The sequence below is a fragment of the Ovis aries genome, chromosome 2, assembly GCF_016772045.2.
Source record: "Ovis aries strain OAR_USU_Benz2616 breed Rambouillet chromosome 2, ARS-UI_Ramb_v3.0, whole genome shotgun sequence".
In the NCBI taxonomy this organism is placed as follows: Eukaryota; Metazoa; Chordata; class Mammalia; order Artiodactyla; family Bovidae; genus Ovis; species Ovis aries.
The window spans coordinates 35,418,643-35,443,779 of NC_056055.1; the positions used below are offsets into that span (position 1 = coordinate 35,418,643).

Below are 25,137 nucleotides of genomic sequence, written 5' to 3' on the forward strand. Positions count from 1 at the left end.
CCTGGCGTGCTGTGATTCATGGGGTGGCAAAGAGTCGGACACAACTGAGTGACTGAACTGAACTGACAATTACTTGGGGCATCTCTATTATTCTAAGTCACATAATTTGACCTAGAAATGACAAGTTTTACTGGTTTAAAGATATATTATGTAAAAGAAAACCCCTATTCCAAAAACCTTAATCTTTTTAAGTAGCAGAATCTTTGCTGTTGTTAATAAGTCCATCCCAACTCTGCACATGAATAGTAAAATATGTTTGGAATCTGTATTTAACCACATGGGGTGAGGGGGCAGGAAATATATGGAGTAACGTAGTTTCAGAGATGTAAAAAATAGAAATTAGGGTTTCTGAGTTCTCTGGATGTCCCGTTGTTAGGACTGCATGCTTTCACTGCTGAGGATGCAGGTTCAATCCCTGATCAAGGAACTAAGTAAGAATCTGCAAAGCTGTGTGGCACAGCCAAATAAATATGAGTTTCTGGGGCAGGGAGCAGCCAGGCCAGGGGGAGGCGGTTGCACTGTGTGTTCTGGTGACACCTGGCTGTCTGTTGGCCCCAGCCCCACAGATCTACTTCCTCAAAGGGGGATATGAGACCTTTTAACTGGAATATCCTGAGCACTGCATGGACATAATACTTATTTCACAAGACAAGGTTGAAGGTAAGAGAGCCCTCAATAGACAGAATGGGAACCAGTGCTCACATCAGCTATTGGCCAGCTGTTGAACACGGCAGCCCTGTTACAGTCCTTCTGTTCCTCAACCTTGGAAACGCCTGCCATGCATCCAAGTGTTATCCTCACCAATCTGCATTTCACAGCCCCACTGAATGTCTCCTACAGATCTACGAGGCCTGCCCAGCCCATCTACACTACAAAGGGGTCCCTGCAGAAGACAGTCCCAAGTTTGACATTAGCTCCCACTTTCAAGAAGCCATAGGCTTCACAGAATGTCAGGGAAAGAAAGGAAAGGCCCTGGTCCACCGTGAAACTGGGCTCCTCATTCACCTACCATCTGCAAAGTTAACCTCACAAAGACCAAGCAGTTCTGCCTGAAGGAGGCCTTCAATCCCTCAAGAAGAGGAGGAGTAACCGCCTCCTCTTCGGCCTCCCAGGCCAGCTCCTGCACTACGGCTCTGAGATCCTGCCTTCCAAGCCACTCCCCGGCTCCCTCCTGCGGAGGGCGGCAGTCGGTCCTTCATTCATGGCCGCCTCACCATCACTGAGCGCTGTCGTGCCAGGCTCCCGCTGCATGTGCCAGCTTCATGCTGGTACCAGTGCTGACCCTCCTCAGGGTCTCAGAGCTCAGCGGGAGCCCATAGCCACAGCACTGCCGTACTAGGACTGGGTTGGGGCACCAGCCCAGCCAGGAACAACTGTGGTTTTGTTTTCTAAACTCACAGATATTTCAGACCCGTGCAACACTGAAAACCTCAGGTTTTCATGTCATACTATCCCCGTGGAACAGTGAGTGGTCATCAAGCTTGCAAATGAGCTTTACTGACTTCAGGGATAGGTTCTCAGGACTGAAGGCAGGCCCAGCCGTTATGAGAACACAGTGCATGTGGCTCCTGGGCCTCCAGACGTCCTGTCCTTAGGACTGCCCGGTTCTTGAACTTCAAAGTTCACTGCTTCATTGCCTTAAGCATAAGGCAATAAGTACCTGCAGGAACAGAGGGTGGGGAGCCAGGAGGGGAAAGCTGTTGTTAGACTAGAAGAAAAGGAGGCTATGAAGCCAATTCATTTTCCACCTTATTTAACTTTGGAAATCTCTGTCTGTGCTTCTTCAGGGCATAAGCTGTCACCATCTGGTCAGGAAAGTAACCCTACAGGGTTTGTAAGGACACCATATATATGCTGATTTGAACTCTCCCTCAAATGCTGTTGAGACTCCTTCATGGGTCCAGTGGAGGTGGTTGGCTGAAGCAGCAAGACATCAGCTCTCTGACTTTGCTTTTCACTGTGGGTTCTTTCTGGGACCTAGACCTTTAGAGTGATTCTTATTGTTCTTGAAACTTTCTTGTTGTATGTCTCTTCAAAGCAGCTCATGTGTCATTTGAAGTCATTCTTCAGACTACAGACCACAAATCACCCTTTAAAGTGAAGAAGGAAAAGCGTAACTACTGTGTGTTCTGAGTCAGTGGCATTGGAAACATTCATTTCCCCAGCTTGCCCTCCTTATGCCTGCCTGCCTCTTCTCTCATGACACTTGTTTTCTTCCCTGCCCCTGGGAGTAGGCTTCACGCTATTGACTTCTGAGGTTCGCAGATTTCACAATTTGATACTATTTGTTTCATCTATAAGCTATTTCTCCAGGAGAAAAAGCAATTTCTTAAAATCATACAGATGTGAAGAAAAGCAGTATGTTACTGATTGTTGTTGTTTTTATTGTGCAAAATAAAAAAGTAAAAGGGAAACATGTGTATGCAAATTAATGTCCCTGTCCACACACACGACACAGAGGTTAAATTTATAATTAGCATATATGAATAATTCACATCTTTTTGTATCTTTTTATTTTGTAACACCTCATTAGCTTTATATAATACCTCAATAGCTCTCATATACATTTGAGTGTCGTTTTGCTCTGAACCACTAAGGAATAAATTATAGACATCATACCCCTTTATTCCTCCATATTCCAAAGTCTATTTCCTGAGGTCATTCTCTAACATAACCATAGTATCATTATCAATATGAGGAAATTTAAGATTATACCTTACTATGACCAAAATTCAAATGTGCTCAGTTGTCCCTATGTTGGTCTTTATAACAGACCTCCCCCTTGGTACAGGACTCACTCCAGGATGATGTACTGCATTTATCTGTCAAATATCTTTGGTAGTCTGTAATCTGAGATGGACTCTCTGTCTTCTTTGTCTTCTACAAACATAACAATTTTGAGAAATATAGTCCAGTTATTTTGTAAAACATCCCCCAACTGGCCCCAATTAGACTCAGGTTATACATTTGGGGCAATAATTCCACAAAAGTGATGTGGTGTCCTGCTCAGTGCTCATATCAGGAGGCACAGAATGTCACTTTCCCCCATTTCTGGTGACTGTTTGGTAAGGTGGTATCCTCCAGGTTTCCCCATTGTAAAGTTTCTCTTACTTTTTCTTTGATTAACACATACTTTGTGGGGAGACACAAAGAAGCACATAAATGTCCTTCTCATCAAATTCTGCCAGCCACTAACTTTAGCATCCATTCATAATTCTTGCCATCACAGTTGCAAAATGGTGAAGAAAACACATTTGAGTGGTCTCTGCTCCACAGATTGCAATATTTTTTTATAGTAGCAGCCTTATTTAGCTGACCATCCAAAACCACCTCCCATGGCCTTGCAAACCGTGTCTTGTTTTCTCATGCACTGAAAAAGAATGAAGAATGTTTCCCCTGGGTTGCCTTTTGGGGCAGCTGCTGGCAGATTTGCCCTGGAATCTTGAGTGTGTGCCGTCTTCCTACAATGCACCAGACACTTTCCATGTGGTACCCCATCAAACTCTCCCAGTAGGCCTGTTAGAAGGTAGGCAAAATTCCGAACCTCGTTTTGCAGGTAACAACAGATATTTAGAGAGGTTTCTGGTGAGTAATTTGCCTGAGGTTCCAGCTAGTTAGCGTTAGTAAGAGGCAGAGCCTGGGTTGGCAGCTAGACTGAGCCCAGAGCCTACATGCTTAACTGCTACCTTACACTGATCCAAAACAAACTCAGGGCTTGTTTGTGGCAGGACCAGGAGTAGGGTGAGCTGGGCAGGGGGTCTGGGGTACAACATTTAAGAAGGCTCTCACTCTCATGTCCTGACCCTGTACTCACTTAAAACATGCACCCTAGATTCTGCTTATTTCACCCTCCTCCCAGTGCTGGTTCTTGGGCAGGGCCAGCCATGGGCGCTAACCTCCTTCACAGTTCATTATACAGTTCACACAGATTCCTGGGACAATGGGAATGCAGGGGTTTCCAGTTTCCTCCTTTGGTCAATAGACAAGCTATTCAGCCTTGAGTCTGCTCTGCTCTAAGTGATGCTAAATACAGAGACTAAGGTGGGTACCATCCCTGCCCTCCTGTCATTTGCAGGTCCAAACATTCACTTCCAGTGGAATCAGATATGACAGGTCAACTCTTGGGGCTTCTTAGGAATTACCTCAGTGAAGCACTGGCACATCTTTTGGGGATTTCAAAGTATGCAGATGGATTAAACTCAGCTTTTTTCCATTTTATTAAGCTTTTTCCATTCATCTTGGTTGTAGTTTGCTTTTCCCACTAGCAGACTGAACACTTTTGGGTATTAACTCAGTTGTGCTTCTCTTGGGCTTTATTTCCTTCCAGAACTTAGCTCTTGACAGGTCTAGGTTTCAGACACTTAGGCTCAAATCACGATGTTGCCACTTACTAGTTATGTTCTTGGAAAAGTCACTTCGTCCCCTGAGCCTCAAGTGTTTCATCTGTGAAATGGGGCTATTAGCACCTCATTTGTAGGGCTGTTGCAAAGATGAAATGGAAGCACTATAAGTACCTAAAAGGTGCATGACAATGATCAACAGATGCTAGTTCTCTTCCCTTTTGCTTTACTGGCCCACCATTGTACCAAGATCATCTGTCTAAGGATTATAACTAAAGTGATCCATAAGGCCAAGTAATTGTAAATCATGTGTGGGCATTATCCAGGCAGCAGATTCTACACCTGGCCTTTCCTATACCAGCTCTGTAGTGGGGGTGTTGAAAAGCAAAATCTAACTTCAAAGATGATTTTGTTGGAGAAACATCTCAAAGTATTTTCTATTTCAAACACACATTCAGTTCAGCTCAGTCGCTCAGTCATGTCTGACTCTTTGCAACCCCATAAATTGCAGCGCGCCAGGCCTCCCTGTCCATCACCAACTCTCGGAGTTCACTCAGACTCGTGTCCATCGAGTCAGTGATGCCATGCAACCATCTCATACTCTGTTGTCTCCTTCTCCTCCTGCCCCCAATCCCTCCCAGTGTCAGACTCTTTTCCAATGAGTCACCTCTTCACATGGGGTGGCCAAAATATTGAAGTTTCAGCTTTAGCATCAGTCTTTCCAATGAACACCCAGGACTGATCTCCTTTAGAATGGACTGGTTGGATCTCCTTGCAGTCCAAGGGACTCTCAAAAGTCTTCTCAAGTTCAAAAGCATCTTCTTCACAGTTCAAAAGCATCAGTTCTTCGGTGCTCAGCCTTCTTCACAGTCCAACTCTCACATCCATACATGACTACTGGAAAAACCATAGCCTTGACTAGACGGACCTTTGTTGGCAAAGGAATGTCTCTGCTTTTCAATATGCTATCTAGGTTGCTCATAACTTTCCTTCCAAAGAGTAAGCTTCTTTTAATTTCATGGCTGCAGTCACCATCTGCAGTGATTTTGCAGCCCCCAAAAATAAAGTCTGACACTGTTTCTACTGTTTCCCATCTATTTCCCATGAAGTGATGGGACCAGATGCCATGATCTTCATTTTCTGAATGTTGAGCTATGAGCCAACTTTTTCACTCTCCTCTTTCACTTTCGTCAAGAGGTTTTTTAGTTCCTCTTCACTTTTTGCAATAAGGGTGTGTCATCTGCATATCTACAAAGGCGGTGCAGGAGCAGCTGAGAGGAGCTACCCCATGCCCGAGGCCATGGGCGGCGGCAGGGAGGTGCTGGCCAAGGGGAGCTACTCCACGTTCAAGGTCAGAAGGGGCGGCAGTGAGGAGATACCCCTAGTCCAATGTAAGGAGCAGCAGCTGCACTTTCCTGGAGCAGCTGTGAAGAAATACCCCACGTCCAAGGTAAGAGAAACCCAAGTAAAACACACATTATTGCTTTTCTTTTTCTCACTCTTGGATTCTCTCTTAATCTAACTAACCAACTCAAAAATTCAGGTTGGTTAGACTAAGGTTTGTAGCCATCACAGGATTACATTCTTAGTTTACTAAACTACTTCAAAATGTATTTTAAAAAAAATGTTAATCTGTAGTACGTGGAATGTCCTTCCAGGGATGACAGCAGGAGCAGATAAAAATCACGCTGAAACATGTAATACATTGTTCTCAACATGTGAGAAATGTTATGGACAATTTTTTTTAATTCATTTTACTCTTTTTGGAAATATATCACCAAAAGGAAAAGAATGATCTTACTATAGAACTACGTACATGAAGCAAGATCTACTATCATGTGTTTATAATTTTTTACTTGCAAATTTTTAATAAATTTGAAGGGGGTTGGGAGGTTCTTTGTTTTTCTTTAATATTTGAATTTGTATATACAGTCTATGGTTTTGGGTCTAAAAGCCAACTTTTACGGAATGGAATAGAACATACATCCCTTGATTAAAAAGTCTAGTGATTTGATTGCTATGCAGTGGTTTCAAAGTTTAAAATTGAGTTTGAGGAACCCTGCAACCCACTCCAGTATTCTTGCCTGGAGAATCCCAGAGACAGTGGGCCCCCGTCTATGGGGTCGCACAGAGTCGGAGACGACTGAAGCGACTTAGCAGCAGCAGCAGCAGCAGCAGCAGCGATGAAAATAGCTGATGCAGTGGAATTAAGAGACAATTTCCCAGGCCTTGGCATAGATTATTCCTTACAAATAATGATTCTGCGTAACTGGGGAATGATTTAATATGTGGTCTTGGAAAGTTGCAAGGGTCTTTCATCTCATTTTCCGATCACAATGCCTATCTCCAAATTGTTTAAAATGAGCCATAGTTTCTACCAAGGTACCATCAAGTGATAGTCCCATGAATAGTCCCAAGTTAATTCTTGTGCTGCCAAGAAAGTCAGAATTTTCATTACTTCTAAAAGCTTTTAACCAAAAGTTTCAGATAGATAGCATTTTAAGTTAATACTTCTCTGGAAATGACTATCTAGTTTTGCATTTTAGCATCCTGCTTGTACATGCAATTTGCCCTAAGTAGCTCTCAAGTTTTCCTTTTAGCTGGTATTGCCTTAGAATGAAATAAACAGGTCATTGTGCCTTTAAATCAACACTGTAGTGTGATCTTGCTGGTACTGTGACCTGCTCTCAAATATGCTTGTATCTTTTCAAACATGCTGGCTACAGCCTAGGGGAAGAGAAAATACTGGGTTGTTGCCTTTTAAAAGTTTCATATAACAATACCTGTAAGAATGTCAAGACATTTGAATCACATTCCTGCAATTACAACCATAAACAGAAGAATGAAGGTTTTTCTTTTTCTTTGGAGAATAAGGATCCTCTCCAACTATAAACTAGATTGAGTCTTGAGCAGCCATAGACAATACAGAAATGAACGGGCATGTTTCTGTGCAAACAAAATTTTATTTATGAACACTGAAATTTCAATTTCATATAGTTTATGTATGTCATGAAATATTCATCCTTTCAATTTTTTCAACTGTTTTAAGATCTAGAAACCATTCTTAGCTCTGGGGCTGCCTAAGGACAGGCAGAAGGCTGGGTTTAGATCTTGAGCTGAGTTATAGTTTTCTGTAGTGAGCAGCAGAGCCAGGATTTGAACCCAGGCAGTATAGGTCCAATGAGCTCTTAACATACACACACACACGTGTGTATATATGTTCATATCATCATATTGTATATATGTATACATGTATATGTGTTCATATATACACATATGTGTGTATACATATATTCAATATGATGATAATGATAGTAAATCACACTTTTATAGAAAATTTAGTAAAGGATGAAAGAGAAAATAGCAACCACCCATAAAACCACAACCCAGGACTTCCCTGGTAGTGGTGGTACAGTGGATAAGAGTCTGCCTGCCAATGTAGGAGTCACATGTTCGATCCCTGGTCCAGGAAGATCCCACGTGCCATGGAACAGCTAAGCCCATGCACCATAACTACTGAGACTGAACTCTAGAGCCTGGGAGCCACAGCTCCTGAGCCCACGTGCTGCAATTACTGAGGCCTGTGAACTACAAGGATGAGTAGCCCCCATTCACCACAGTTAGAGAAAATCTGAAAGCAGCAATGTAGACCCAGTGCAATCCCAATAAATAAATAAAATAAAACATGCAGAGGATTAAAAAAAAACCACAACCCAGAAATAACCACTAGTAATATTTGATACAGAGAAGGCAATGGCACCCCACTCCAGTACTCTTGCCTGGCAAATCCCATGGATGGAGGAGTCTGGTGGGCTGCAGTCCATGGGGTCGCTGAGGGTCAGACACGACTGAGCGACTTCATTTTCACTTTTCACTTTCATGTATTGGAGAAGGAAATGGCAACCCACTCCAGTGTTCTTGCCTGGAGAATCCCAGGGACGGGGGAGCCTGGTGGGCTGCCGTCTCTGGGGTCACACAGAGTCGGACGCGACTGAAGCAACTTAGCAGCAGCAGCAGCAGCAGCAATATTTGATATCTTCTTCCATTCTTTGTCTACTGTACACAGCATTCAATTTATACATTTTAGTTTTTCACTTAACATAAACATTTTTCACATTTCCGCACAGACCTCATAATTATAATAATGAATAGATGCACGATAGTTCATTTTAAACGTACTAGGGGAGATTGCTGTTTTGGGGGAAAAAAAATCCCATAGCTAAAAATTTCATAGAGGAAAGAATCTTTTAAGTTGGTCACTTTTCATTTACCTGCTACATCTTTGCATTTCTAGGAGCTGGATTTATTTTTAAGATATTTTGATCTAGACCATTTTTAAACACTTAGAAATCTTAAACACTAGGCCACCAGGGAAGTCCCTCTAGGAGTTGAATTTTTTGAAGCGACCCTGTTTGCTGGCAGGGGTAGAGTAAGAAGGCTTTGGAATCCCCCAGACCTGAATTTGACTTTTCACTGTCCATTCATTAGCCAAATGGCCCTGAGCAAACCATTAACTTTTGTTACTCCGAGATTAACTGAGGTGATGTTCAGGGACACCTCAGTTTTCCTTTGTTTCAAGATAAATCAAGACCACCATATGTAATGTCTAGAACACAGACCTAGCACAGAATCCTGGTCACTTGGTAATAGCCAGCCCTTATGTTTCCTGCCACTCACCACTCCCAGTGCCCAACACTAGCCCAGAAATTAGATTCTTTCACTCAAGACTGTAGAGAAAATGTTCTTTTCAGTTTTGAGCACCACAGGAGTCTTCTTCCCTGAGTGAAAATCGACGGGCAGGAATGGGGATAATAAGAAGGATTAATAAAGTAGGTGGACCTGCCCGGAAAGCGTACACCCCGCCCCTCGCCACTCCTGCCCCACCCCAACCAGGAGATTTAGATCAAAGTTCCCAAACTGAATCGATGGCCTGGTGCCTATGACAGCAGGTGGCATTCTGGCTTCAGCAGAAGCTGTGTTTGATTTCACAGGTACAGCGGATCTCCAGCCCAGACGTCTGAAAAGACTCCGGAGCCCAAGTCCATGAGCAGCAAAAGCTCTGTGGAGCTGCAGAGGGTGGCGGCCCTCCCAGCCCAGGGTTGCAGCAACAGTGGCTTTCAGGTGAGCAGAGCTTTTGTTTTATGTTTAAGACCAAGTAATTAATGTTCTTTCCTGGCCTTTCTGGCAAGTTTCTTCACTAAAGCAGAGGTCTTATTGTAATAAAATAAGGTTCTTAATGGTTCTCTTTAAGCCTATTATTCTTTCCTTCTTGGGTTGACAAACCTGAAAAGTCTCTTAACTGAACCTGTTTTGATCCCTGACCTGCCCTATCACTTGAAAACAACACTTTGCTCTCCTGCTTGTGTTTAGGGCTCATATGGCATGGATATAGTATTTACGTACAGTTTCCCAAAGAACTGGTGAGTGGGGAAGAATGGGGAAGAATCTAGATCCTGAACGTAATCAGCACCTCAGAGTTCCTTCCTCTCTCTCTTTCTTTAAGTATACATGTGTATTCTTTTTTTCCCACCAAACTTCAAACTTTTTATTTTGTATTGGGATATAGTAAATTAACCAGATTGTGAACAGCAAAGGGACTCAGCCCTAAATATCCCTCAACCCCCTCTCCCACCCAAGCTGGCATATAACATTGAGCAGAGTTCCAATCCTTGTTGGTTATCCATTTTAAATATAGCAGTGTGTACTTGACCTTCCCAAACTCCCTAAGTATACCTTCCCCCAGCAACCGTAAGCTCATTTTCTAAGTCTGTGAGTCTCTTTGTTTTGTAAATAAGTTCATTTGTGTCATTTCTTTTTTGATTCCACATATAAGGGGTGTCATACAATATTTCTCCTTCTCTGCCTGACTTCACTCAGAATGGCACTCTCTAGTTTCATCCATATTGCTGCAAATGGCAGTGTTTCATTCTTTTTAATGGCTGTTATTCCATTGTGTATATGCACCACATCTTCTTTATCCACCCCTCTGTCAATGGACATTTAGGTTGCTTCCATTTCTTGGCTTTGATAAATGGTGCTGCAATGAACACTGGGGTGCATGGATACTTTTGGATCTTTTTTTTTTTTTTTTGAGTATATGCCCAGCAGTGAGATTGCAGGGTCATATGGTATCTCTATTTTTAGTTTTTTAAGGAACCTCCATACTGTTCTCCATAGTGGCTGTACCAATTAACATTTCCACCAACACTGTAGGAGGGTTCCCTTCTCTCCACACCCCCTCCAGCATTTGCTGTTTGTGGATTTTTTGCTGATTGCCATTATGACTGGTGTGAGGTGATATGATTTGTATTTCTCTAATAACTAGCGGTGTTGAACATCTTTTTTGTGTGCCTGTTGGTCATGTATATGTCCTCTTTGAAGAAATGTTTATTCAGATCAGAGTTCCTTTTTCTTAAACCAGGTATTAAATCCTCTGTCAGATCAGGCCTGGGTACCTGCCCCACACAGCTGGGTTTTGCAAACTGTCTTATGTCATCAACCAAAACTCACTGAGTGAGTAATGCTGCTTGGCCCAGGTCCATATGCCACAGGAGACTGTCTCCAGAAAATACCAGGCTTTCTGACTAGGTCTGGGACAGGGATTTTTCAAGGCTCTTCCCAAGTATGCTTCCTTTCCTAAGCTGACACTCAACCTGCGAAGCCATGTGAACAGATGTCAGAAATCCCCTAGGCTTTAACTTCAATACACAAGCAAAACAAATGTTTAAGCAATAGCAAAGAAAGGAACAAGGAAGGTAAAAGCGTTTGACTCAACCCTGAGTTGTCCTGAGTCTTCCGCAAGTTATTGTAACTTCCCTGATCCTCAGTTTCATCATCTGCGTATTTATCACAGTCATGCTCATCTCACAGGGTGTAAGTGAAGGGGAGAGAAAATCCTTCCCTCTACTGTCCTAGATTCAGCTCCTAAGGTCTGTGAATTAAACTGACAAATGGGAGATTAAATAGTAGAAAGGGCATACAAAGTTTATTAATATTTTTAATTTTCTGTACACATAAATTTCACAGAAAGAAAGTAAAAATCCCAATGAAGCAGTAAGACTCAGAATTTTTTAAAAGGATGATAAATTGTGGAGAAGTATATAGACAAAGGAAAGCAGGATTGCACTTTCAGGGTCAATAAATTGTGGAGAAGTGACTAGGAAATATGTGGCGGTAACTACTGGAAGACAAGATTAAGATACCTGTGAGATGTCTCCTCACCATCTCTGCCTCCAGTGATACAGATTGTTCAAGTACTGACCAGGTTATCTGTCCAGTGCTAGACCTTCAATAAGAATTTCCAGAGACACCTATTTACTCAGCATGGTTGTTAACTGCCCCCTAGATATGGCCACCACCAGGGAGAGAGCCAATTCAACAGGGAATAACAAACTATTCTGTGTCACAGATGTTCAGAGAACATCAGGTGTCGCTTAAGGGTAGGCAAGGATTTCCCAGATAAACAAGGAAGGTTGTGAACAGAGCATCTCAAACAAAGAGAACTGCCTGCGCCCTGGCCCAGGACCTGAAAGAGCCTGTGTGCTCTGGGTAGAGAGGATGTGGAGCTGGTGGGGTGAAGGGAGTGGGGGAGGCTGGTGTTAGACCATGTGGCCTCCATGTGTGCTCATCAGATATTCAAGAAGGAAACGATCAAAACTTATATGATCAAAGTATTAAAGTACTCCAGCACTACTTAAAGGTGAATAGAAATGGGAAGAGATTTGTGTGTGGTTAAGATACCAGTTAGGTTAGTCTGATGGTCAGAACCAGGTTATAGGCAATGGAAACTGATGCTGGGTGACAGTATTAATACTAATTAGAGGCCCCCCTGCAGTGGGATTGTCAGGGAGAGGAATAAGAGCTCCCCTGCCCGTGAATATTTCCACGACTTCCTCTGTAATATACGTAAACGACATATGTACTATATGGTTTCTTTAAAAACAGTCTTAATTCACTCAGGCTGCTGTAACAAAATACTGTGTTGGCCAAAAAGTTCATTCAGGCTTTTCCCATAAAATCTTACAGGAAAACTCAAACGAACTTTTTGGCCAACCCAATATCTCGGACTAGGTGGCTTGCTATTGTTCAGCTGCTAAGTCTTGTCTGATTTTTTGCAACCCTATGAACTACAGCACGCCAGGCTTCCCTGTCCTTCACTATCTTCTGGAGTTTGCTCAAACTCATGTCCATTGAGTCGATGATGCTATCCAAGCAACTTATCCTCTGTTGCCCCCTTCCCCTGCCTTCAATCCTTCCCAGCATCAAGATCTTTTCCAATGAGTCAGCTCTTTGCATCAGGTGGTCAAAGTATTGGAGCTTCAGCTTCGGTCCTTCCATGAATATTCAGGGTTGATTTCCTTTAGGATTGACTAGTTTGATTTCCTTGCAGTCCAAAGGACTCTCGAGAGGCTTCTCCGGCACTACAGTTCAAAAGCATCAGTTCTTCGATGCTTAGCCTTCTTTATGGTCAAACTCTCACATCCATTCACGACTACTGGAAAAACTGTAGGTTTGACTATACCAATCTTTGTCGACAAAGTCCCGAACAAACTTTTTGGCCAACCCAGTATCTTGAACTGGGTGGCTTATAAACAGAAATGTATTTCTCGCAGTTCTGGAGGCTGGGAGGTCCAAGATCAAGGCATCAGCAGATTCAGTATCTGGTGAGGCCCCCATCCTCACAAAGACAAAAATACCAGGGAGCTCTCTGAGGTCTTTTTTTATAAAGACACTAACCCCATTCACAAAGGCTCTGCCCTGTTGAGTTAATCACGTCCCAAAGTTTCCATCTCCTGACATACCACTCAGGGCATGAAATTTTCAAAATAGGAATCTGGAAGTGGGGGGCAGCGAGGCATAAAGTAGCAAGCCTAGCACAATGTGCACATAATAATAGAAGCTCTAGGTACTCAGGTTAAAGAGAACGACACATCCACATTTCTAGCTTGAGATGTCAACTTAGAAGTGATTCCCTTTACAGAGATAGAAAATCTAGGAATCAGGTTGGAGCAAGGAAGAGAATGACTTCATTTTGAGGCCTGTTGTTTGAAATTCAGATGATACCGAACATTCAGATAAAGATGGAGATGAAGCAGGAAGCTTCATGCACACCTGCACCAGAGCCTGGAAGGGGCACTAAACTTTGGGGGGCTGTTAGCAGAGAGGTGGGCAAGGGCGTGGATGAGACCATGGGAAGGGAACCCGGGGAGCGCCAGTGTATCAGGAACTGGAAAGTCACAGGAAGAGAGGACAGAACCAGGTGAGGGGGGAGAGTCTGGGGAAGCTGAGGGGGAAAGAACTGCAAGGTCAAAAGCTAAGACTCCTCCATGGAGGAGACAAGTTCATTTGATTTGCTAACTTGGATATCACTGGTCACTGGGGCAGGGTGGGGGCCGGGGACAGTTTGTGTTGTAAGTAGGCATTAAGACCCTGGAGAAAATGAGGAGAGAAAAGACATTCCTCTGGCAGAAGGGAGAGAGGTGGGCTCAGAAGAGGCAAGATCAGAGTTGCAGGCAGGGTTTTTCCAATCATTGTAAAATGTAACATGCAGAAAAACACATGAAACCAGATAGACAAGGTATGAAAAAAACCCAACCAGGTCAAGGAACAGGACATTGTCATCCCTCAGCTCGGACAGTCCCATCCTGCACATTTTGTTCAACTGCCTCCCTCACTCAGGATAGCAAAATAAAATAGGGAACTCTAGTCAACATCTGGTAATAACCTACAATGAAATAATCTGGAAAAGAATATATAGAAAGAACTGAATCACTTTGCTGTACACCTGAAACTACCAAAACATTATATAAATCAACAATACTTCGATTTAAGAAAATGAAATAATGTGGTAATTCTGAAAAACAAGTACCTCCCCCCTTTTCCGGGGTTTGCTGTTGCTGGTTGTTGCTGTTGCCATTATTGTTCCTATTGGTTTGTTTATTGAATTAACTGAACTAATTCTATGGAGTCTGCATTTATTGTCATGTGTTGCCACTCAAGGCTCTGTTCAGTGAGTTTAATAATTAGTTATGGATCTGACATAAATTCCCAAGTGCCTGAAACCAATCAATGTCCCCATCCATGCTAGGGGCTCTGTGACTGCTGGGGAGGTTGTCCATAGTCCTCCGGCAGGCCAGCTCCAATTCCATGCTTACTCGACTCTGCTTCTGTTGAGTTTCCACATCAGCCAGAAATAAGAATTTTTATTTTTCTCAGGTCTTTCTCGGGCATCCCTGGGCTTCTAGTCTCCCTTATGGATATCTCATTCTCCAACTTTTCCTTTACATTTTTGTTTATCTTGCTGTTTTCTCCAACAGTCGTCACAATCTCAGGCAGCTGCCTCCGATGTTAAACCATGGCCCTCAGGGAAATAGTATTGGGTGAACGATGACTCAGGAGACAGGTTTGATCCCTGGGTTGGAAGATCTGCTGATGGAGGGCATGGCAACCCACTCCAGTTTTCTTGCCTGTAGAATCCCATGGACAGAGGAGCCTGGTGGGCTACAGTCCGTAGGGTCACAAAGAGTCGTACACGACTGAAGTGACTCTGCATGCATACACATACACGAATGCAGACTCAGATTAAATAAAGACAAGCCTTTCGAGTGGGAATTGCCAAGGAACTGCAAGACAGGTCAAATAAGGGCTGTGATCTTGCAACTAGACTTTGGGAGAGTGACATTCCCATTTTTTCTCTTCCTTAGGATGCTAGGCTGCTTAGTTTTCACTGCTATTTCAGTTGTTTTTCAAGGTCATCATGACTCTGGGGAGAGTGGAATAGGACCAGAGAGTTCAGACACCACAAAGCCTGCAGTTCTGAGATTCAGTCATTGTATTTGGAAAAAATATTCTCTGGATTGTCATAAGCCTTTGGTTAACTTCCAGAGCTCCAAAAAAGTGATTTTGACAATTTTGCCAGTGTTCTTGTTGCCTTTATGAAGGTGAGGAATTTGAGATGTTCTTACTCCATCATTCCTGCCAATGGTACCAGTAATCTTAGTTTATATATATATATATATATATATATATATATATATATATATATATATGTTTTTTAATTTTGGTGAGGTCTTCTTTTCTGCGTGGGCCTTCTCTCCAGTTCTGGCAAGCAGGGACTACTCTCTAGTTGTAGCTCCCTGACTCTGGAGCATAGGCTCAGTAGTCGAGGCACACGGTCCTGTTGCTCCAAGGTGTAAAGGATCTTCCCAGATCAGGGACTGAACTGGTGTCTCCTGTATTGGCAGGCAGACTCTTTACCACGGACCCATGAGGGAAGCCCAATAACCTGAGATTTAAATAGCAAACCTAGACATGTCATAAAGGAGTATGTGTATGATTAAATGACGAATGGTTCTAGCCACATCTGAGGCTTCAGGAGAGTGAGAGTAGCTTTGGGAGGCATGCACCGTATGATCAGTCATGAGTACAGCCACGACTAAGGTTCTGAGGCTTACAGCCATCATGGCTGCCTTTTACCAAAACTGGCATCTAATGGTCACAGGAAAAGGAAAGGAGAAGAGGGAGATTAAATGCTTTATTTTCCTTCCATGAATATCCCTTCTGATTCTAAGAGGCTTCTTTTGAGGTTCTACATGTTGATTGCATGGAGTAGAACCTGATTTGTTATCTATCTCTGGTCCTGATTGTCATGTAGATGTCATGTCAGTGATGACTGAAAGCCCTTGATCAGTCATGGGAACACCAATTGAAACTGGCTCACAGGGTACCGTGTGCCGCCAACACAGCCCCAACCTCCAGACCTCTAAAGGATGGGCTGCCAAGGTTTTTAGGAAAACATTCTTACCTCAGTTAAGACAGATCCAAGACTGGTTACCAGGCTTCCTATCTCTCTCTCTCTTTTACTACTGATTATAAAACTTCCGCTCCATAAGCTCTTAATTTAAAAGGAAGACAGTGATGATTGCAGACCCATTTTATCTAGACACTGTTGATGTTAATGACAAACTAGGCCCCAGATGCTAACTGAACTGTTATTTGTCAAAAAATATCAAAGGTGGGAGAATTTGAAATTTTATATAGAACAGATTATTGGGAGCATGAACCCCAAATCTCTATCATGCCACAGAAATTTGGAATTTCGTCTTCATATTGCAGATTTAGGCAGATGAAGAACAGCATGATTTTCACTGAAAGCCGGGCTCTAGAGTTGGAGACATCTAAATTCACTCCACACATGGCTAAGACCTTTGGCCCAGAAGCCATTTATAGTCTTGGCATGCCTGGTCATACTTTCTTTTTCCTTTGAAAATCAGAAAGAAAGCGAAGGTAAATGTCTTATATCCTTTGACAGTAAATAGAAGTTTCTTATGAAAATCCTGGGAGTCACAATGTTAAGAAAACTCTCATGGGTTTTCAGGAACAAAGGAGATGATTACTGGGAATGATTGTCAGGAAACATACCTGAAGACATCTTGGTGTTCCTTCCAATCTCCTGGTTTTACAAATTCAAGCCTTTGTTTGTCTCTTTCCTTCCAAGAGCCAAAACTCTTTCAACATAAAGCATAACATTTATTGATTCAACAAAAATTTATTGAGTTCTGACCTCGTGCCAGACATTATACTAGGAGCTGAAAACAGGGAGCTTCTGTTAGGTTAAATTAGGTAACAATGGCAAAGTAACAGAACATAGTATGTAAAAAATGCTATTCATGATGCAAGGAGGTGATCTCCCCTAGACTGGGAGTTGGAGAAAGTTTCCTAAATGTTCAAAATGAGTATCTACAGGCTTTCATTCCCTCACTAACTCATTCTACAAATATCTTTTGAGCACCTACTCTGAGCTGTTGCTGTTTGGTGTTCAGTCGCTATGTTGAGTTCGACCCTTTTCCCTGTCCTTCACCATCTCCCAGAGTTTGCTCAGACTCTGAGTCCCTTGAGTCGATGATGCTATCCAAGCAACTCATCTTCTGTTGCCCCCTTCTGCTACTGCCTTCAGTCTTTCCCAGCATCCGGGTCTTTTGCAATGAGTTGGCTCTTTGCATCAGGAGGCCAAAATACATGAAGCTTCAGCTTCATCATCAGTCCTTTCAGTGAATATTCAGGGTTGATTTCCTTTAGGACTGACTGGTTTGATTTCCTGGCAGTCCAAGGGATTCTCACACATCTTCTCCAGCACCACAATTCAAAAGCCATCAGTTCTTTGGTGCTCAGCCTCCTTTATGGCCCAATGCTCACATCCATCCATGACTACTGGAAAAACCATAGTTTTGATTATGCAGACCTTTGAGCTGAGTGGAAGGAAAATGCTCATTAGGGCCCAAAGTGTATAATTCCCCAGGCCACCATGTCAAGAACTATTTTTCTCATATGACATTATATGGAGAAGTCAAGGCCCTGAATGAAAAGATATGAGAGGCACGAACAGGAAGATGGAGAGGGTGGTAACGAGAGGAATTCGGGAATAGAGGACAGTTCTTTATTTACCTCATGGCTCTTTGCTAATTTCAAAATCTTGGTCCCAAGAATCTAAAACCAATACATTTACATTTGAAACTGAATTTCTATGGTCTGTGGACTTAGGAACATTCTAGAATAAGTTAGCCAGCCAGATTATAAGAGGTTGCAACTAAAGTCATGGAATAAATTCTTCATTGAGAGGGAGGGATAAATTAGGATCACACGTACACACTACTGGGCTTCCCTTGTGGCTCAGCTGATGAAGAATCTGCCTGCAATGTGGGAGACCTGGGTTCAATGCTTGGGTTGGGAAGATTCCCTGGAGAAGGAAATGGCTACCCACTCCAGTATTCTGGCCTGGAGAATTTCATGAACAAAGTCCATGGGGTTGCAAAGAGTCGGACACAACTGAGCGACTTTCACTTTCACTATACACACTACTATATATAAAATAGATAAACAACAAAGACCTATTGTATAGCATAGCGAACTATAGTCAAATCTTGCAATTATACATACACATATATATATATATGAGTCATTTTGCTCTACTCCTGAAACTAACATGCGTTATAAATCAGTTCAGTTCAGTTGAGTTGCTCAGTCGTGTCCGACTCTTTGCGACCCCATGAATCGCAGCACGCCAGGCCTCCCTGTCCATCACCAACTCCTGGGAGTTCACTCAGACTCACATCCATCGAGTCAGTGATGCCATCCAGCCGTCTCATCCTCTGTCGTCCCCTTCTCCTCCTGCCCCCAATCCCTCCCAGCATCAGAGTCTTTTTCAGTGAGTCAACTCTTTGCATGAGGTGGCCAAAGTACTGGAGATTCAGCTTTAGGATCAGTCTTTCCAATGAACACCCAGGACTGATCTCCTTCAGAATGGACTGGTTGGATCTCCTTGCAGTCCAAGGGACTCTCAAGAGAAGCAGAAGATATTAAGAAGAGGTGGCAAGAATACACAGAAGAACTGTACAAAGAAGATCTTCACAACCCAGATAATCACGATGGTGTGATCACTCACCTAGAGCCAGACATCCTGGAATGTGAAGTCAAATGGGCCTTAGAAAGCATCACTACGAACAAAGCTAGTGGAGGTGATAGAATTCCCATTGAGCTATTTCAAATCCTGAAAGATGATGCTGTGAAAGTGCTGCACTCAATATGCCAGCAAATTTGGAAAACTCAGCAGTGGCCACAGGACTGGAAAAGGTCAGTTTTCATTCCAATCCCAAAGAAGTCAATGCCAAAGAATGCTCAAACTACTGCACAATTGCACTCATGTCACACGCTGGTAAAGTAATGCTCAAAATTCTCCAAGCCAGGCTTCAGCAATATGTGAACCGTGACCTTCCAGATGTTCAAGCTAGTTTTAAAAAAGGCAAAGGAACCACAGGTCAAATTGCCAACATCTGCTGGATCATGGAAAAAGCAAGAGAGTTCCAGAAAAACATCTATTTCTGCTTTATTGACTATGCCAAAGCCTTTGACTGTGTGGATCACAATACACCGTGGAAAATTCTGAAAGAGATGGGCATACCAGACCACCTGACCTGCCTCTTGAGAAACCTATAGGCAGGTCAGGAAGCAACAGTTAGAACTGGACATGGACCGACAGACTGTTTCCAGATAGGAAAAGGAGTATGTCAAGGCTGTATATAAATCAACTATACATCAATTAAATATATATGTATATTTCTCCACAAAACATGATCAGAAAGTAACCCATTCATATGAGATAAGGCTCTTTGCATCATGAGAAAGTGTCAGTCATAGTCTAAAAGGGGCTAGAACAGGCATTAACAGCTCCCCTTCTGGACCACACAGTTACCTTACTCTCCTGACCTGCTCAGCTTTGGAAATGTACTGATCATCCTACACTGTCATCCATATTACTTTATAACTTTGCTAGCTTTTAAAAAATCTTTATTTTTCTAATTCTAGTTATTGCGTTCTGAGTCTCTCATCCACTCAAGACTAAAGGTTCAGGAACATTTACAAGGAGTAAGTTGGTTCGAGAGTACTGGTCTGACTTGGGCAGCCAGGGAGGTTTGAAACAAAATATTTGCTTAATTGAGGGGCAGATGCAGGCAAGCAAAGCAGGAGAGAAGCAAAGGTCTAGAAACAGGGTATGTTGGATCCAGCAAGGAGGGGCAGATTCAACAAAGGACGGTTCCAGGAGACTGCATATTTGTGGCTTTCTGTTGCTCCACACAGCCACTTCCTTGTTCCCTTGCAGAGCACAAGGTCTTTAGGTCAGGGAAGAGGGAAGAAAGGAGTAGGGAAGGAAGAATTTAGAAAAGCACAGGTGGGAGTAAGAAGTAGACTGCAATGTTCCAAGCACTGGCCATAGCATATGTGACTTTGACCTTGGCTGGAGATGGCAAAGGGCCCCTCATTAAGGAAGAAGTAGGAGAGAGAAAGGGGGTGAACTCTTGAAAAAAGCCATACTGTTGGGGGTTGGGGAAAGTGAGGATAACAGGGCACAGATACTGAGGTTAAAAGCTACATATTAAATTTTTCTAGGAGGACAAAACCCCTTGGATCGAAACTTCAGAACTAAACTACTAGTTCTGTGATTTGGGCACACGACCTAACTTCTTCTTCTTTTTTTTTTTTCTTTTTGGTGCACTGGGTCTTCACTGCAGTGTTCAGTCTTCTCTAGTTGCTGCTCACAGGCTTTAGAGTGTGGGCCCAGTAGTTGAGGTATGTGGATTTAACTGCCCAACAACATGTGAAATCCTAGTTCCCCGACCACAGACTAAACCTACATCCCCTGCATTGGAAGTCAGATTCTTAACCACAGGACCAGCAAGCAACTCCCAAGTTACATAACTTCTATACCTATTTTCTCATCCAAAAATAGTTACTGATACCCTGCATCATAAGACTTTTGTGATATTAATGTAAAGCACTGCTGCTGCTGCTAAGTCACTTCAGTCATGTCCGACTCTGTGCGACCCCATAGATGGCAGCCCACCCGGCTCCTCTGTCCCTGGGATTCTCCAGGCAAGAATACTGGAGTGGGTTGCCATTTCCTTCTCCAGATGTAAAGCACTGGTACCTAACAAATGCTCAAGTATTTATTACTAATGCTCAAGTAACTATTATTTAAACCATTTAGGTGGGGAGACTATTTTGGTGCAGGTGAAACCAAATTTTGAACTCTAAGTGTGAAGTCTGTCTCTTTTTATAGCAAATCTTGGAATTCACTCATGGAAAAACTGTGAGAGATGCAAGCAAGCAGATCTGAATTTTTACCATGTCAACTGAACATAAAACCTTATGTCCGTGAGGTCCCCCAGCACACTGGAGAGCTCAGTTCTCAATACCTAGGGCTCTTCACAGCACTTTAAAAAGCGATTTACAAATATTTTGGTTTATTCTGGAGCTTCACCAGTCGCTCAGAAGTAGAGAATCCGCCTGCAATGCAGGAGTTGCAGAAGACACAGGTTTGATCCCTGGGTCAGGAAGATCCCCCAGGAGTAGGAAATAGCAACCCACTCAAGTATTCTTGCCTGGAAATTTTCATGGACAGGAAGAGCCTGGGGGGCTGCAATCCATGGGGTCACAAAGAGTCGGACATGACTGAGCACTTGCAAGCCCTACAGATATTTTGGTTCATTTTGATTCATGTTCTATTTAGTCAAATGAATTTCTTTAAAAAATTTTTTGTATACTGTAAGTTTCTAGCACTTAATTAGCACTCTGTGGAAAGAAGTGCTTAATGGCTAACGTAATTTTGAAGTGAAATGAAGTGAAGTGAAGTGAAGTGAAGTGAAGTGAAAGTTGCTCAGTCATGTTCAACTCTTTGAAACCCCATGGACTATACAGTCCATGGAATTCTCCAGGCCAGAGTACTAGAGTAGGTAACCATTCCCTTCTCTAGGGGATATTCCCAACCCAGGGACTGAACCTATGTCTCCCACACTGCAGGCAGATTCTTTACCAGCTGAGCTACCAGGGAAGCCAAAAACCAAAATTTTTCCAGTTGTGAGCAAATTCAAATGCCTATGACATAATATATGCTATCCACCAGCAAAAAATACTGCAGTAAGTAAGGATAATATTTAGAAATAAATGACCATAACGCCCCACAATAACTCAAGAATCAGGCATGACTGACCCAGACTTTATCCCATAGGTGATTCAGGCTTTGGCATAAAACAGCCTGCTTTGTTGTTGTTGTTGTTGTTTTCCCACACCCCAGAGCTTGTGGGATCTTAGTTCCCTGACCAGGGATTGAATCTGGGCCCCCTGCAATGGAAGCTCAGAGTCCTAACCACTGGACCACCAGGGACGTCCCTGAAACTCACCTTTACATGAAGACGGCTGGAGAGTGGCTGAAGCAGGAACTGAAAGTAGACTCGGGGTTGATTTCACTGAACTTGCAGGAAGGTCCCAAGTTGTAATACCCACTATATAAACCAATGGTTGCAAAAACAAAGCAGGATTTTGAATAGCTTAGGGGCTACTCAAGGTATGACAAGATGAAGTTACAAGATGAAGGTATCATTAATGATATCCAATGTCTCTTGATACCACCTGCATCTCTTCTTCCCTCTTTCCCTTTTCTTCCTTCTTACTCTGTCTTTCTCCAATAATAGACATTAATGAAGAGCTGAAGCTATGTTTTCTGAAATGAGATGAAATGAAATGAAGAAATTAATTGAAAGAATAAAGTCATTTAGTGATTTGTCTGACCAAATTGGTTCACAGACAAACGTTATATTCTTCACAGTTTTTGTATAAGTATTAGACCATACTTAATTTTAATTTTTCTGTGTGTATGATTAACAGGTCTTTTATTGGTAATAAACAATCAGAATAGTACATATGCAGTATTTAGTAGACACAATAAAAGTTAAGAAATTCAAAACCTGTGTAAAACAAAACGCTGGAGAAAAAAAAATCAGACAGCTCAAGAGATGCAATGGGAAAGGTCCTCACCATCCTTTGATTGCGCCTTGTACTCTGTACCCAACAGAACTTACCATACTTACCAAAATAAGAAATATAGATTTTTAGTATTGAGTATATTTAAGAGGATTAAACACATTTTCTAAGAATTTCACAATGACAAATAAGGGATCCTTTTGCTGGTAAAGCAGACTGAAGTAGGGAAAGGAAATTAACTTGTATTCTGTAACCATTTTAAATAATTTCTCATTTTTCAAACTACTTTCATAGCAGAAATACTTTACACTTGCACAATATTAATTACTTTGCTGTACATGAAAGCCTGTGGTAGGCTGATTATACGATAAGACTGCGAACAAGCAGGAGTACTTTTCTGATGTCAGAAGAGTACACAAGACTGAAATATCTCCAAAAGTACATTAAAAATTCATTAGCATAAACATCAAAGTACGTTACAAATATATTCAGGAAAAAAACACAATCACTAAAATGTGGTTTAGAGCAGAGCCACTGTCTACCCATGGCTTCAAGTGGCAATTAAAGTTCATAGCAGGTTTAGATGCCGTTACATTTTTCCAGTGGTCTTGTATGGATGTGAGAGTTGGACTATAAAGAAACTGAGCACCAAAGGATTGTTGATTTTGAACTGTGGTGTTGGAGAAGACTCTTGAGAGTCCCTTGGACTTCAAGGACATCCAACCAGTCCATCCTAAAGGAGATCAGTACTGAGTGTTCATTGGAAGGACTGATGTTGAAGCTGAAACTCCAATATTTTGGCCACCTGATATGAAGAGCTGACTCATTGGAAAAGACCCTGATACTGGGAAAGATTGAAGGCAGGAGGAGAAGGAGACGACAGAGGATGAGGTGGTTGGATGGCATCACAGACTCAATGAACGTGGGTTTGGGGTGGACTCTGGGAGTTGGTGATGGACAGGGAGGCCTGGCGTGCTGCAGTTCATGAGCCTGCAAAGAGTCGGGCACAACTGAGCGACTGAACTGAACTAAACAGGACCCCTCTACTATATTGACTTATGCACCCTTTTAAAATTACTTTACACAGCCTGAAATTTCACAAAGAGGTTCTGATGTCATTACTAAATGAGACACTCTTACTCCTTACATCAACTTTGTCACCAACTGAAAATGCCACCTTACTAATAGCCACAGCTCTGAATATGTGGGGCTTTATTATACCTGGATATCTGTGTGGGTTCTGTTTATAAAAGGGGGAAGGGGGTGTTTATCCTTTCGTTTGGTGTTTGGATGCCATGCTGCTGCTGCTGCTGCTGCTGCTAAGTTACGTCAGTCATGTCCGACTCTGTGCGACCCCGCAGACGGCAGCCCACCAGGCTCCTCTGTCCCTGGGATTCTCCAGGCAAGAATACTGGAGTGGGTTGCCATTTCCTTCTCCAATGCATGAAAGTGAAAAGTGAAAGTGAAGTCTCTCAGTCGTGTCAGACTCTTCGCAACCCCATGGACTGTAGCCTACCAGGCTCCTCCACCCATGGGATTTCCTAGGCAAGAGTACTGGAGTGGGGTGCCATTGCCTTCTCCGTTGGATGCCATGAGGCATAGGAAATGTATAACAAATTACCTCTTAGAATGTGAATCATTCTAAAATTGAAACTGTCTAGATAGGGAGAAGAGAGAAACAAGAAGGCCCAGAACTCTGAGAGGACAGGTTAACAACAAAAATAACAACAACAACAAACCCTAGAAGTGTGGGTGACAGGTAATAACAGAGACAGAACAATGTTTTTAGGCCATGTGTAATAAATAACACAGACCCCAAATTTCAAAGAACTATGTAATTCCGACTTGGGTTCTAATACCAGAACCAACAGCCTCTTGGGCTTCAATATTGATGGCATTCTTGATGGAGTCACAATATATTTACAGTTGGGATAAGGAGAAAGTGATTTTATTTTTTTGCCTTCTATTAAAGCTATCATTCCAGGTTTTAATCAAAGATCCAAGAGTATTTGTCCTACAGGCTGGAATGATGTGGTTTGGAAGTTCAAGGTACATTTAAAAGTTGCAACAAAATATAGATAGCCAACATGTCTTAATCTTTTGATCTTTGACAATCAGGAGCCCTACAGAAAGACCACCAGCAGCTTTGTGGCACAAGGTAGAAGCGTTTTTATAAACAAAACACAATCTGCAACCACCTCACCACCTAAATTTTAATTTGGTCCGTCCAGACAGACTAGAGATTTACCTAGTGAAACACTCCAGAGAAGGAAATGAGAGTAAGAAGAACCTCAATTTCAACTGAGAAATTCAAAAGGATTTTATTCTTGTTTATTAATTTTTTTCTCAAATGTGAGAAGATGTTTTGCTTATAAGAGCATTTCTGGTTCCCTCTGTGATTAAATGAGTTGAATCTTTGGAATTTCAGACACAGCCAAGTTTATTCCAATTAACCTGTTGACATGGTACCTTGAACTTTCCAATA

The 25,137-nt window shown here is 42.5% G+C and overlaps 1 protein-coding gene, 1 non-coding gene and 1 pseudogene across 5 annotated transcripts in view; 2 read left to right on the forward strand and 1 right to left on the reverse strand.

Moving 5' to 3' along the window:
- The first annotated feature begins 470 nt into the window (after nucleotides 1–470).
- Nucleotides 471–1,339, forward strand: LOC121818501 (dual specificity protein phosphatase 5-like; annotated as a pseudogene).
- Nucleotides 1,340–9,245: 7,906 nt separating this feature from the next.
- SLC28A3 (solute carrier family 28 member 3) overlaps nucleotides 9,246–25,137 on the forward strand; it is a 66,889-nt gene continuing 50,997 nt past the window's right edge. For all 4 annotated transcript variants that reach the window (XM_060410862.1, XM_042243078.2, XM_060410863.1 and 1 more), the window contains exon 1: nucleotides 9,246–9,461. In XM_060410862.1, coding sequence (XP_060266845.1) covers nucleotides 9,384–9,461 — 78 coding nt within the window. In that variant the 5' untranslated portion in view covers nucleotides 9,246–9,383. The remainder of the gene's footprint in view (nucleotides 9,462–25,137) is intronic.
- TRNAG-UCC (transfer RNA glycine (anticodon UCC)) lies at nucleotides 21,984–22,056 on the reverse strand. The gene has a single exon. It is a non-coding gene; the product is annotated as a tRNA-Gly (tRNA).